The sequence below is a fragment of the Mobula birostris genome, chromosome 14, assembly GCF_030028105.1.
Source record: "Mobula birostris isolate sMobBir1 chromosome 14, sMobBir1.hap1, whole genome shotgun sequence".
NCBI lineage: Eukaryota > Metazoa > Chordata > Chondrichthyes > Myliobatiformes > Myliobatidae > Mobula > Mobula birostris.
Window position 1 is genome coordinate 87,870,014 of NC_092383.1, and position 15,815 is coordinate 87,885,828.

General features: G+C 42.8%; 1 protein-coding gene across 1 annotated transcript in view; it reads left to right on the forward strand.

Annotated features, from left to right (window-relative positions):
* The window catches only part of LOC140209412 (polymeric immunoglobulin receptor-like), a 67,174-nt gene that overhangs the window by 23,928 nt on the left and 27,431 nt on the right, over window positions 1–15,815 (forward strand). Inside the window, exon 4 of the mRNA XM_072277658.1 lies at window positions 4,702–4,809. Coding sequence (XP_072133759.1) covers window positions 4,702–4,809 — 108 coding nt within the window. The remainder of the gene's footprint in view (window positions 1–4,701; window positions 4,810–15,815) is intronic.

Here is a 15,815-nt window from a genome sequence, read left to right on the forward strand (position 1 = left end):
TGATGAGAAGAGGTGGCAAAGACTTATAATTTCCCTGGTCCAGATGATCTGCATCCTAGGGTACTAAAGGAGGTGGGTACTAAATTAATGGGGTGTCATGGTTGTGTAGCAGTTAGATTAACACTATTACAGCTCCAGAAACTCAGGTTCAATTCCCGTCGCTGTCTGTAAGGCGTTAGTACATTCTCCCTGCGATCGCGTGGGTGTTCCAGATTCTTCCCACTTTCAAAATATATGTGTGTTAAGGTTGGTGAGTTGTGGGCACTGGAAACATGGCAACACTTGCAGGCTGGCCCCATCATATCCTTGGGTTGTGTTGGTTGCTGAAGCAAACAACGTATTTCGCTATGTTTCAATGATAATATGACAAATAAAGTTAATCTTTATAAAGATATTTAATGTTTGTATTGGCATGGAGAGAGAAATGATCAACAGGTAGGAAGCAGTGAATAGGGACAATGGGGTCAACTTCAAATTACAGGGCAGTGCCACAAGGCTGATGTTTGCAATGTTTGCCCTCCTGCTTCAAAACATCCACCATTATTCCTGTACCTAAAAAGACAAAGGTAACATGTCTGAATGACTAGTGTCTTGTTGCACTCACCTCAATAATAAACAAATTCTTTGAGAGGCTGGTCCAGGACTACACCTGCAGCACACTACCACCCGTACTGGACACCCTGCAATTCACCTACCGGCACAACTGATCGACAGATGACACAATAGCCACAGCTATACACACCATCCTTACACATCTGGAGATGAAGGATTTTATAAGAGAGAATGCTGTTCTTAGACTACAGTTCAGCATTCAACACCATAATTCCCTTCAAGCTGGACAAGAAGCTCAGAGACCTCGGCCTTCACCCTGCCTTGTGCAGCTGGATCCTGGACTTCCTGTCACCTCTGCCCCTCTGACCCTCAACACAGGAGCCCTTCAGGGCTGTATTCTAAGCTCTTCCTTTACTCTCTGTACACTATGACTGTGCCACCACCCACAGCTCCAATCTGCTAATTAAATTTGCTGATGATACTACATTGATTGGCCTTATCTCAAATAATAATGAGGCAACCTACAGAGAAGAAGTCATCACCCTGACACAGTGGTGTCAAGAGAACAACCTCTTCCTCAATGTTACAATAACAAAGGAGCTGATTGTGGACAACAGGAGAAATGGAGACAGACTAACCCTTATTGACATCAATGGATCTGGGGTTGAGAGGGTGAACAGCTTTAAGTTCCTCAGTTTGTGTGGTGAAAAAAGCACAACAGTGCCTCTTTCACCTCAGACAGTTAAAGAAGTTTGGCATGAGTCCCCAAATCGTAAGGAGTTTCTCCAGGGGCACAATTGAGAGCATCCTGACTGGCTGCATCACTGCCTGGTTGGGAGATGTACTTCCCTCAATGGCAGGACTCTGCAGAGGGTGGTGCGGACAGCTCAACGCATCTGTACATGTGAACTTCCCACTATTCAGGATCTTTACCAAGACAGGTGCCTAAAAAGGGCCGGAAGGATCATTGAGTATGCCAACCACAAACTGTTTCAGGTGCTATCATCGGGGAAATGGTACCGCAGCATTAAAGCCAGGAACAACAGGCACTCACACCAGGCCATCAGACTGACTAATTCAGGCTGATGCAATTGTATTTCTATGCTAGATTGCCTGTCCTGTTCTACATACTATAAATTACACATTGCACATTTAGACAGAGACATAACGTAAAGATTTTAACTCCTCATGTATATGAATGATGTAAGAAATAAATTCAATTCAATTCCAATATACGGTACAGTAGCCACCCCTACAGGCAATGTTTTGATCACCTTCCTACAGAAAAGGTGCCAATAAGGTTGAAAGAGTACAGAAAAAAAATTCAAGGATGTTGCCAGGATGGGAAGAGTTATATGGGGAGATTGAATAGGTTAGGACTTTATTTCTTGGAAAGTATGTGGTGTATAGATAGGATAAATGCAAGTAGTTTTTTTTTCCACTGAAGTTGGGTGCAACTGCAACTAGAGATTATGGGTTAAGGGTGAAAGGTGAAATGTTTAAGGGAAACATGACAGGAAACATCTTCACTCAGAGTGTTGTGAGTGTGTGGCATGAGCTACCAGTGCAAGTGATGTATGCGAGCTCAATTTCAATGTTTAAGAGAAGTTTAGATAGCTACGTGGATGGGAGGGGTATGGCAGGCTATGACCCAGATGCAGGCCAATGGGAGTAGACAGCTTAAATGGTTTGGCATGGACTGGATGGGCCAAAGGGCCTGTTTCTCTCCTGTACTTTTCTACTTCACTATGACTCAATGTAAAGATAGGCAGGAAAGTAAGCTGTGAGGTGGGTAATAATTCACAGAGATTCTGAAAGATTAAACGAGTGGACGAAGATGTGAAGTTGATACTTTGGAAAGATGAGCAAAAGAACATTAAAGCTATTTGAGTAGAGAAGAAACTGCAGAAAGTTGCAGTGTTAAAAGGTTTGGGTATCCTTGTGCACAGAAAGCCAGCACATAGTGAATCAGGATGGGAAGACTAATGGACTGTTAGCCCTTTCTTCACCAGGGTTGGAGTATCATGGCAGGGAAGTCTTCTGGTTGCTAATGAGACCTCATTGAGAGTATCGTGAATAATTTTGATCTTCCTATTTATGAAAAGATTTCATGAAGGCAGTTCAAAGAAGGATCTCTGGGATGTTCCTGGAGGGATCCTGGAGGCCTGGAGGGGTTGTCCAACAAAGTTAAAAGTTCAGCATTTTGCAACACTAGACTTTGATGCATACTCTAATGAGTGTGCAGTCTAGTTTTAGAAGGATGCAAGATGATCTTATTAAAATATATAAAATTTTTTCTGGGGGTGATCAACATCAATTGTGAGAGGGGAGCACAAAAGACTGCAGATGCTGGAATCTGAATGAAAAAATAGCAAGCCCCTGGAGGAACACAATATGTCAAGTTGCCAAACCTCTGCATCAGGGGTGAGAGAGTAAAGAGCAGACCGCCAGTATAAATAGGTGAGAGTGGTAGGGGTAGATACGTGATAGGTAGGACCAGATGATGTGGGGTTAATGGGCAGGTAAGGGTGGGGGACAGGAGAGTTGAGACACAAGAGGCTGCTGGGTGATCGGGAAGAAGAGATAAGGACCTAAAAAAAGTCAGGTGGAGTCAAGTGGGTGAAGTCAGAGGCTGGAGGGTGATAAGTGGAACTTGATGAAAGTATGATAGCCAGTTAGAACCAGATAGGGAGGAAAGCAATACAGAGGGTAAGGCCAAGGGAAAAGAAACCCAGGTGGATAAGTGTATAAGTGAGTAATGGGCAGGGGGAGAGGGAAAGGTGAGTAGAGGGAGAGGGAATGAGGATTGGTGGGATTGGGAAGGAACATGAAGGTGTTGATCAGTCTATTGTCTTGGGAGAAGTAACTGGTTTTGAGTCCAGTGGTCCCGGTGTGGATATTGTATAGTCTCTTTCCTAATGGGAGTGAGACGAAGAGATGGACAGGATGGCTGTGATCCTTCATAATATTGCTGGCCTTTTACCAGTACCTTTCTGTACGTACTGCATGTCCTTGAAAAGCATCGGGAAAAGGCTAGCAATATCATGAAGGAACATTCTACAGGGATCTGCCATTTACTGTGTAAGTCTTGCCTTGGTTTAGCTTCCCAAAATGTAACACTTCACACTATTCCTAATTAAATTCTATCTGCTATTCTTTGCCCCACTCTCCAAATCGATGAAGATCCTGTTATAATCAAAGAAAACTTCTTTATTGTCCACTAAACACCAATTTTAGTGTCATCTGCCTGGAAACTATATGAGTCGTGCCAACTACTTGCTCATCCAAATGGTTAATATGGACAACAAACAAGTGGGTACATAGCACCATTTCCTGCGGTGCAGGGCTCAGTACTGAAAAATAACCCTCCAATTCATCCCTCTGACTCCATCCACCAGAACAATTCTATATCCTCCACTTCAGCTGGCTGCAAATTCTACACTCTCACCAACCTCTGATTGAAGAAGTTCACCCTCATATTCCCCTTAAACATTTCACTGTTCACACCTAACCCATGACCTCAAGTTCTAGTCTCACCCAACTTCAGTGGAAAATAGCTTGTGAGCATTTACCCTGTCTAAACCCCTCATAATTTTGTAAACCTCTATCAAGTCTCGCTTCATTTCTCAATGCAACAGGGAATGAAGTCCTAACATTTTCATATACCGTCTAGGTAGTCTCCAGCCCCTTGGTATGAACATAGAATTCTCCAACTTCTGGTAATTCCCTCCCGCTCCCCTCCTCTATCCCTATGTCACTCTGCCCCCTCCTCCAGCTGCCTATCACCTCCCTCATGGTTCCGCCTCCTTCTACTACCCATTGTGATTTCTTCTATTCCTTCCTCACCTCCCTGCTTCCCCTCCCCCATCCCTTTATCCTTTCCCTTACTGGTTTTTCACCTGGAACCTACCAGCCTTCTCCTCTCCACCCTCCCCCCACCTCCTTTATAGGGCCTCTGCCCCTTCCCTCTACAGCCCTGACGAAGGGTTCCGGCCCGAAACGCCGACCGATCTTTTCCACGGATGCTGCCCGACCTGCTGAGTTCCTCCAGCGTGTGTGAGTGTTACCCTAACATTTTCAACCTCTCCCTACACTGTTTTGCTTACTGATTACTCTGTGAGCAATAATTATATTTTCTTGGTCCATCAGGAACACCGAGCAGAAAATTCACTACATTTGGGCTCTGACCCGCTGGATAGTCTTTGGAGTTCTGGTTCTTTGCACCGTTTCAATACTTTGCATGACAGCTTTTCAAAGGTATATTGTTTCCAATCTCTTCATTTCTATGTTCACATTAAATGCAATCAAAGGCAGAATCTGAAGAGTTGCTGTAAATTCCCTGAGATAACTGCTTCACACAGAACAGATTATAACCTGCACATTAAGTCAAAGTTCAGTTTATTGTTATTTGCATAGATACCTGCGTGCACAAGTTCAACGAAGAACATGCAGCAGCAACGCAGACACAGAGTATCAGGTGCACAACATTAAAACATGAATTATATAAAACTATAAAAGAAAGAACTCAATTAGACAAAAAAATCAATTATTGCAAAGACGTCAAAGTGATCATATAGTTGCCATACAGTAATGCCTCAAAAAGTGGCGTCCATTATTAAGGCCTCCCATCACCTAGCACGCGACCTCTTCTACAAGAGACACAGGATCCTGAAGGCACACACTCACCAATAGAATTCTCACCAATACAATACCAATTCTCCCCCTCTGCCATCTGATTTCTGAATCAAAATTGAACCCATAAACTTACCTTACTGCTTTTTTTCAGCACTACTTATTTAATTTCACTATTTTACATATATATACTTACTGTAATCCAGTTTTTTATTCTTATATATTGCAATGTCCTGCTGCTGCAAAAACAACAAATTTTACGATATATGCTAGAGATATTAAACCTGATTCTGATTCTGATTACAGAGTGCCACGTTATTGTAGCAGTTAGCGTGATGTTATTACAGCTCGGGGTGGCAGAGCTCAGAATTCAATTCCTGTATCCTCATTAAGGAAACCTGTAGGTCTTTCCCAAGTGCACGTGGGTTTCCTTGAGTGCTGTGATTTCCTCCCACAGTCCAAAGACATACCAGTTCGTAGGTTAATTAGTCTATGTAAGTTGCTCTATGATAAACCTGGGGCTGAAGAGGTGGATTACTGACCGGCACAACTCATAGGGCCAGAAGAGCCTGTTCCACACTGTATCTCTAAATAAATGAATACTGAGATAGAGATTACGGTTCTGCAGTTCCTTCAAGAACCAAATGGTTGAACCTTGAACCTGGTGATGTCAAACTTCAGGCTTCTGTACCTCCTGTCCGATGGTAGCTGTGATAAATGCATAGTCCAAATGATGGATCTTGCACGATGGTTGTTGCCTTCACAAGGCTCCGGCACCTGTAGATATGCCCAGTGGTGGGGAAGGATGTTCCCATGATGTAATAGGCAAAGTCCACTACCCTCTTCAGCTACTTATTTTTCTGCAATTACCAGACCACGATGTAACAAGTCAAGATACTTTCAAAAGTACATATTTAGAAGCTTGTTAGAGAGCTCCTTGAAATATTGAATCTCTTTGACTTTCTTTGGCATGCAATTCTTGTGATTGTATCTACTAACCATTATCCTTGGAGTGAAACAGCAGCGGCGACACACAAATGGTTATACGCCTGAACAAAATGTGTATAGACCATATGAGAAGAATAATATTGAAATGAAGGCTAATAACTGTATTTGAATTCAGATTCACATGTACATTGCAACATACAATGAAATGCATCATTTCTATTAACAACCAGCACACACAGGGACATTCACAAGTGTCACCACACATTATGGTAACAAAATAGTATTCCACATTTCTCCGCAGAACAATGTAAGCAACAACCGGAACAACAACAACAAAACAAATCAATAACAGCAAAACTAGTCCCTTTCCCGTCCCTTCCATACACTAACTCACCACCCCACCCCACACACATAGACAATCAGGCCTGCAACCCAGGCCAGGCCACCTCAAGGCCTTCAGTCCTTGAGCCAGATTCTCAAACTCAATCTATAAAAATTATTCTTCTGATGAAATGGCACTGCACACTCATGCTTAGCTTTTCAGGGCTAGAGAGGGTGGTCACCATTTGGAGACATACAAATCTCATCACATGCATGCCCTGACACTACGCTTCCATTTACCTCCAATCTAATTTCACCATACCCTTCTGACATGTTACTAGACAGCTCCCCCACCCCACCCACTCCCCAAACAACTTTATGGCACTTCACTCACAACTCCTGCAGCAAACAGCTCAGTCTTCTCCCTTTGGACCCACCAGCCTGCACATCATCCAACATCCACACACCACGCACTACAGCCCCAAGAAAGCCCCACAGTTTAACAGACTCACACACCAGCCCACCAAGACACCATCCACACCCACCACCACATAAATCCATCCATCCCTGACACTCCACCTGGAGACTATCAACAGTGTCTCTTGATGAGAAATATCATCAATCACATTGCAAATTCTCACCTCTTAATCAGTGACTTTCTGTTTTGCTAGACAAGCAAATGAGAAAATCCATGAAAAACAGAACCTACGACTAAGACAAATCAGCCCAGTTTCCAGACCAGAGATTCGCTGAAAGGACCGGTAGTATTTTGACCTGAACTCACAAGTTGCTCTCAGTGATGTGAAATGTTTTACTTTTTACCAAATGAAAGATTGCGTAAAATTTTGCACAAACAATACTGGTCAAAATAATCCAGATTGAATAAAGATGACTGGACTTTGTAAACGCTATTGACCAATCCTTTGTAATAATGCAACAACAGGAATATGGTAGACAAGTCCCAAGGTGCTCCATAACAGTGTCGTCAGAATTTGCCACTGAATCACAAGACCTGTTATAAGCACACGTGACCCAGCGCTCAGTCAACGAGCTGGGATTAAATGAGCATCATCAACAGAGACTGAGAGACTTCAGCTTTGAATCCAGAACTCAGAGCCTGGACTGATGAAGATATGGCCACCAGAGAAAGAAGAATTAAGATCAGAGATGTTCTAGTCATCTAACTCCAGGAAATATATCTACAGGAAAATCTGTAGATTTGGACTCTCAGGTTTATGATATGTTCTAGTTCTGGTCATGGTTTTTTGTTACTGCTTTTGGGACATTTTTGAATCAGGGTGGCCTGCAGATAATGGAACACTGAGCTAAACTGTACTGAGATATGCCTCTTGAATTTGTGTCTTTATATTCCCTGCTTTTGCTCGTTTTTTTTTTGTCAGTGCTTGCGTGATTTTTATGCGCATGAGGGAGGGGGCTTTGATTCTTTTTCAAAGGGTTGGTTCTGTAGTTTTGTTCTGTGATGGTCTGTGGAGAAGACGAATTTCAGGGCTGTATACTGCATACATACATTGATAATAAATGTACTTTTGACCTTTAATAAGATTGCAAGACAGAAGAGAAAATTTACAAGGACGTTGCTGGGACTTGACAACCAGAGTTATCAGGAAACGTTGAACAGGATCAGACTTTGTTCCCTGGACCATTTGAGATTAAGGGGAGATTTGATAGAGGTATACAAAATGATAAGAGTAAATACAAGCAGGCTCTTTCTACTGAGGTTCGGTGAGACAAGAACTAGAGGTCATGATTAAGGGTGAAAGGTGAAATGATTGAGTTCAGTTTCAAATTTGAAAAGAAGAAGCTGGTATCAGGTGTATCGATATTTCAGTGGAACAGGGAAAATTACAGTGGTATGAGAGAGGAACTGGCCCAAGTCAATTGGAAAAGTAAACTAAATGGAGGGACGGCAGAGCAGAATCGGATGAAATTCCTAAAGGAAATAAGGAAAATGCAGGAAAAATATATTCCAAGAAAAAAGAAAATCATGAATGGAAAAATGGCACAAATGTGGCTAACGAGAGAGGTTAAGGCAAAAATAAAAGCAAAAGAAACGGCATACAAGGAAGCAAAAATTAGTGGGAAAAATGAGGACTGGAAGACCTTTAAAAACTTACAGAAAGAAACTAAGAAGGTCATTAGGAAAGAAAAGATGAATTATGAAAGGAAGCTGGCGATTAACAGAAAAAAGGATACTGAGAGTTTTTTTAAATATAGGAAGAGTAAAAGAGTGACAAAGGTAGATATGGGACCAATTGAAAATGATGCTGGAGTAATTATAATGGATAACAAAGAGATGGCGGAGGAACTGAATGAGTATTTTGCATCAGTCTTCACAGTGGAACACATGAGCAATATACCTGATAGCCAGAGGTATCAGGGAATAGAATTAGATACAGTCAAGATAACTAGAGAGAAAGTGCTTGGGAAGCTAAGTGGACTAAGAATAGATAAGTCTCCCGGCCCGGATGAGGTGCACCCAAGGGTTCTGAAGGAGGTGGCTTTGGAGATTGTGGAAGCATTGGAAATGATCTTCCAGGAATCAATAGACTCTGGCATGGTTCCGGAGCACTGGAAGGTCGCAAATGTAGTTCCGCTATTTAAGAAAGGAAGGAGACATCAAAAAGAAAATTACAGACCTATTAGTCTGACATCAGTGGTTGGAAAGATATTGGAGTCAATCCTCAAGGACGAGGTTATGAAATACCTCGAGATGCATGACAAGATAGGCCGAAGCCAGCATGGTTTCATGAAGGGAAGATCCTGCCTTACCAATTTATTGGAATTTTTTGAGGTAATCTCGAATAAGATTGACAAGGGAGAGGCTGTGGATGTTGTGTATTTGGATTTTCAAAAGGCCTTCGATAAGGTGCCGCATATGAGGCTGCTTAATAAGATGCCAGCCCATGGAATTATAGGAAAGATATTGAAATGGGTGGAGCATTGGCTGATAGGCAGAAAGCAAAGGGTGGGAATAAAGGGATCCTATTCTGATTGGTTGCCGGTTACTAGTGGTGTTCCACAGGGGTCGGTGTTGGGGCTGCTTCTTTTTACAATGTATATCGATGAACTGGATTATGGATTAAATAGTTTTGTGGCCAAGTTTGCGGATGACACCAAGATAGGTGGAGGAGCAGGAAATGTTGAAGAAACGGAAAGGTTGTAGAGAGACTTAGTCAGTTTAGGAGAGTGGGCAAAGAAATGACAGATGAGATACAATGTTGACAAATGTACGGTTGTACATTTCGGAAGAAGAAATAATCGGGCAGATTATTATTTAGATGGGGAGAAAATTCAAAAATCGGAAGTGCAAAGGGACTTGGGGGCCCTCGTGCAGGATACCCTAAAGGTTAACCACCAAGTTGGATTGTCAGTAAGGAAAGCAAATGCTATGTTGGCATTCATTTCAAGAGGAATAGTGTATAAGGGTAAGGAGGTGTTGATGAGGCTCTATGGGGCATTAGTGAGACCTCATTTGGAATACTGTGTGCAGTTTTGGGCCCCCTATCTTAGAAAGGATATACCGATGTTGGAGAGAGCTCAGAGAAGATTTACGAGGATGATTCCTGGAATGCAGGGGCTAACATATAAGAAGCGTCTGTCGGCTCTTGGATTTTATTCATTAGAGCATAGAAGAATGAGAGGGGATCTCATAGAAACGTTTCGAATGTTGAAAGGGTTGGACAGAGTAGATGTGGAAAGTTTGTTTCCCTTGGTGGGTGAGTCCAGGACAAGAGGCCATAGTCTTAGAATTAGAGGGTACCCAGTTAAAACAGAGATGAGGAGAAATTTTTTTAGCCAGAGGGTCGTGGATTTGTGGAATTCGTTGCCACCTATGGCTGTGGAGGCCCGATCATTGAGGGTGTTTAAGGAGGAGATTGACAGGTATCTAATTAGTCAGGGTATCAAGGGATATGGGGAAAACGCCGGAAATTGGAACTAGATGGGTGAATAGTTTAGCTCATGGGGGAGCTGCGGAGCAGACTCGGTGGGCCGAATGGTCTACTTCTGCTCCTTTGTCTTGTGATCTTGTGATCTTGTTTAAGGGAAAGATGAGGGGGAAGTTCTTCACTCAGAGGTTGGTTATAGTGTGGAACAAGCTGCCAGCAGAAGAGATGGATGTTGGTTTTGTTTTCAACTTTTCTGAGATATTAGGATAGGTAAATGGTGGGAAGGGGTCACGGCAGCAAAATAGTTCAGAATGGGTTTGTACTGTAGTGCTCTATGACTCTATGTTCAAGAACACAGAGTCAATACCTTAGGGAGTCTGTTCTTGTTGCCAACTGCACAATATTGTAGGGAACACCATGTACATGAATGGAAATTGGTCAATCCACATGATGCTGATGCAGGGTTCCCATTTATCAAGCCTGTTGTGGCTGGGAATTCCCAGGACAGTTACAATTCCTGACACTGAGTGACCAGTGATGTCAACAGCAATTAATTCCAATTAATGGAAGATGTACTGGGTAGGCTAAAGCTTCAACAAAAAGGCAAGACACACCTGCCTTCTCCCCAATGCCCACTCACAGGCAGACATCCCAAAGATGAGTGACCATGAGATCTGAACACAATGCTCCCCACAGTCCATCCCCTCCACAAATGTCTATAATTTAAATATGACTCAATTTTTTCCTACTCAGAGCCTCAATGCCCCTTGTCCACCTAATCCTGCCAGCTTTGCCCTTCTCTCTAACTGGAATACGTTGGCTCTGAATTCTCCCTATTTCACATTTAAAGTCCTCCCAATTGCCAGCCATCTCTCTATCTGTAGGCAGCTTCTCCCAATCAATCTTTCCAAATTCCTATCTAATACCATTCAGAATTAGCATTGCCCCAAATTAGGATTTCAACTATGGAGCAGACATATATTTTTCTATAACTATTTTAATGCTCATAGAATTACGGTCACTGGTCTCAAATGCTCCCCCTACTGCAATTCAGTTATCTTCTCCCACCTCATTTCAATGTTCAAAATAAATTTTATTATCAAAGTACATGTATGTCACCAGATACAACCCTGAGATTAATTTCCTTGAGGGCATACTCAATAAACCTCAAGAATAACATACTGATGAAGATATGGCCACCAGAGGAAGAACAATCAATGAAAAACCACCCTATCAGGGTGTTCAAACAGAGTGCAGAAGACGATAAACTGTGCAAATACAAAAAGATGAAATAATAATAAATAAATAAATATCAAGCACATGAGATGAAATGTCCTTGAAAGTGAGTCCAATGGTTGGCAGAACATTGCAATGATGGGGCAATTGAAATTGAGTGAAGTTATCCACTTTGTTTCAAGAGCCTGATGGTTGAGGGATAGTTACTGTTCCTGAACCTGATGGTGTGATTCCTGAGGCTCTTGTACCTTCTTCCTGATGGCAGCAGCAAGAAGACTGCATGTCTGAGATGGTAGGGGTCCCTGATGATAAATGCTGCTTTGCTGCAACAGGGTTTTATGTGGATGTGCTCAATGGTCCTTTACTCATGAAGGACGAGGCCATATCGACTACCTTTTGTAGGACTTTCTGTTCAAGTGCATTGGTGTTGGTCAACTGTTGCCCCCTCTCCAGTAGGGCAATCTACATATTTCTTGAGAAAACATTCCTGGACAATAAACACAAAATGCTGGGGGAAATCAGCAGTTCAGGCAGCATCTATGAAAATGAAGAAATTGTCAACATTTCAGGCCAAGGCCTGATGAAGGGTTTCAGCCTGAAACATTGACTGCTTATTAACTTCCTTGGCGCTGCCTGAACTGCAGGGTTCTTTCATCATTTTGTGTGTATTCCAGTGAAAGCATTTCTTGTGCTACTGATTTCCTAGAAAATTCTGCCCCATGCTAGTCCTTAGCAGCGTGGCAGTCCCAGTCAATATTAGGAAAGTTAAAATTGTTTGTGCTCTTACAGCTATCTGTGATTGCCAACATATTTGCTCCTGTAATTCCCGCTGACTATTGAGGCTATGATAACATTCCTTCAAAGTGATCACTCCCTTCTTATTTCTGAATTCCATCCACACTGCCTCACTGGATGATCCATCAGGAATATCCTCTCCAAGTACCACTGTGATGTACTTCCGAGTCAGAAACACAACTAGGGTCTCAGCCCAAAGAGTTGATTACTTTTTTCCATAGATGCTGCCTGGTCTGCTGAGTTCCTCCAGCATTTTATGTGTGTTCAGTGAATGTCACAGGTAAGTTCTTTGCACAGATTTTGGTGAGTGCATGGAATGCCTGCCAGGGGTGGTTGTAGAGGCAGATATATTAGGGGCATTTAAGAAACTCTTAATGTGGATGCTAGGAAAATGGAGGGCTATGTAGAGGGGAAGGATTAGATTAATCTTCCTAGGTTAAAAGGACATGGGCCAAAGGGCCTGTTCTATGTTTATATCAAAAATGTCGTCTCCTCTTTGTTCACAATCAACTCTGGTACACCACAAGAATACATGCTTAACTCACTGCTCTACTCTGTCTTCACACATGACTGTGTGGCTGGGCAGAGATCAAATTCCATCTATAAACTTGCCGATGACACACATATTGTCGGTGAAATTTCAGACAGTGATGGGGAGATGTAGAGGAGCAAGATAGATCAGCTGAATGTGTGTTGTCGAGACAACAATCTTGCACACAATGTCAGTAAGACCAAGGAATTGATTGTGGTCTTCAGGAAGGAAAAGTTGAAGAAACACACACCCGTCCTTATCAACGGATCAGCAGTGGAAAGAATGAACAGATTCAAGTTCCTGGGAGTCAACGCCTCTGAAGCTCGGTCCTGGGCCCAACACATTGATACATTTACAAGGAAGGGATGACAGCAGCAATATATCATTAGGACTTTGAGGAGACTTGTTGGGTCACCAAAGCGTCTGTTTGCATCACCATCTTGTATGGCGGGATCATTATACAGGATCAGAAAAAAGCTGCAGGAAGTTGTAAGTTCAGCCATCTTCATCATGGCCCTCCCCAGCATTGAGGGCACCTTGAAAAAGTAATACCTCAGAAACGATGCTGACGATATTGTAATGAGAGATGCAGAGATGGCAGAGGCAGTGAATGCGTATTTTGCATCAGTCTTCACAGTGGAAGACGTCTGCAATATGCCGGACATTCATGACTGTTAGGGAAGTGAAGTTTGTCTGGTGAAAATTACGACTGAGAAGGTGCTCAGGAAACTTTATGGTCTGAGAGTGGATAAATCTCCTCAACCTGATGGAATGCACCCTCCGGTTCTGAAGGAAGTAGCTGGAGAGATTGGGGAGGCATTAACAATGATCTTTCAAGAATCAGTAGATACTGGCATTGTAACGGATGGCTGGAAAATTTCAAATATTACTCTGCTATTTAAGAAGGGTTGGAGGCAGCAAAAAGGAAACTATAGACCTGTTAGCCTGACATCAATGGTTGGGAAGTTGTTGGAATCGATTGTTAGGGATGAGATTACGGAGTACCTGGAGGCACATAACAAGATAGGCCAAAGCCAGCATGGTTTCCTGAAAGGAAAATCCTGCCTGACAAGCCTACTGCAATTCTTTGAGGAAATTATGAGCAGATTAGACAAGGGAGATGCAGCAGACTTGGGAAATCTTTGATTTTCAGAAGGCCTTTGACAAGGTGCCGCACATGAGGCTGCTTAGCAAGATAGAGCCCATGGAATTACAAGGGTGTTACTACCGTGGGTGGAGCATTGGCTGGTCAGCAGAAAACAGAGAGTGGGATTAAAGGGATCCTATTCTGGCTGGCTGCCAATTACCAGTGATTTCACAGGGGTCGATGTTGGGACCGCTGCTTTTTACGATGTATGTCAATCATTACCAGGAAAGTGGATGAAGGGAAGGCAGTGGATATTGTCTACATGGACTTCAGTAAGGCCCTTGACAAGGTTCTGCGTGGGAGGTTAGTTAGGAAAATTCAGTCGCTAGGTATACATGGAGAGGTGGTAAATTGGATTAGACATTGGCTCAATGGAAGAAGCCAAAGAGTGGTGGTAGAGAATTGTTTCTCCGAGTAGAGGCCTGTGACTAGTGGTGTGCCACAGGGATCAGTGCTGGGTCCATTGTTATTTGTCATCTATATCAATGATCTGGATGATAATGTAGTAAATTGGATCAGCAAATTTGCTGATGATATAAAGACTGGAGGTGTAGTAGACAGTGAGGAAGGTTTTCAGAGCCTGCAGAGGGACTTGGACCAGCTGGAAAAATGGGCTGAAAAATGGCAGATGGAGTTTAATACTGACAAGTGTGAGGTATTGCACGTTGGAAGGACAAACCAACGTAGAACATACAGGGTTAATGGTAAGGCACTGAGGAGTGCAGTGGAACAGAGGGATCTGGGAATACAGATACAAAATTCCCTAAAAGTGGCATCACAGGTAGATAGGGTCGTAAAGAGAGCTTTTGGTACATTGGCCTTTATTAATCAAAGTATTGAGTATAAGAGCTGGAATGTTGTGATGAGGTTGTATAAGGCATTGGTGAGGCCGAATCTGGAGTATTGTGCTCAGTTTTGGTCACCAAATTACAGGAAGGATATAAATAAGGTTGAAAGAGTGCAGAGAAGGTTTAAAAGGATGTTGCCGGGACTTGAGAAACTCAGTTACAGAGAAAGGTTGAATAGGTTAGGACTTTATTCCCTGGAGCGTAGAAGAATGAGGGGAGATCTCATAGAGGTATATAAAATTATGATGAGTATAGATAGAGTGAATGCAAGCAGGCTTTTTCCACTGAGGCAAGGGGAGAAAAAAACCAGAGGACATGGGTTAAGGGTGAGGGGGGGGAAGTTTAAAGGGAACATTAGTGGGGGCTTCTTCACACAGAGAGTGGTGGGAGTATGGAATGAGCTGCCAGACGAGGTGGTAAATGCGGGTTCTTTTTTAACATTTAAGAATAAATTGGACAGATACATGGATGGGAGGTGTATGGAGGGATATGGTCCGTGTGCAGGTCAGTGGGACTAGGCAGAAAATGGTTTGGCACAGCCAAGAAGGGCCAAAAGGCCTGTTTCTGTGCTGAAGTTTCTATGGCTCTATGGTTCTAATTTGGACTATGGTATTAATGGATTTGTGGCTAAATTTACCAATGATACAAAGATAGGTGGAGGAGCGGGTAGTGTTGAGGAAACAAAGAGCCTGCAGAGAGACTGAGATAGTTTAGGGGAATGGGCAAAGAAGTGGCAAGTGAAATACAATGTTGGAAAGTGTAGGGTCATGCACTTTGATGGAAAAAATAAATAGGCAGACTATTATTTAGATGGAGAGAGAATTCAAAATGCAGAAATGCAGAGGGACTTAGGAGTCCTTGTGCAAGATACCCTAAAGGTTAACCTCCAGGTTGAG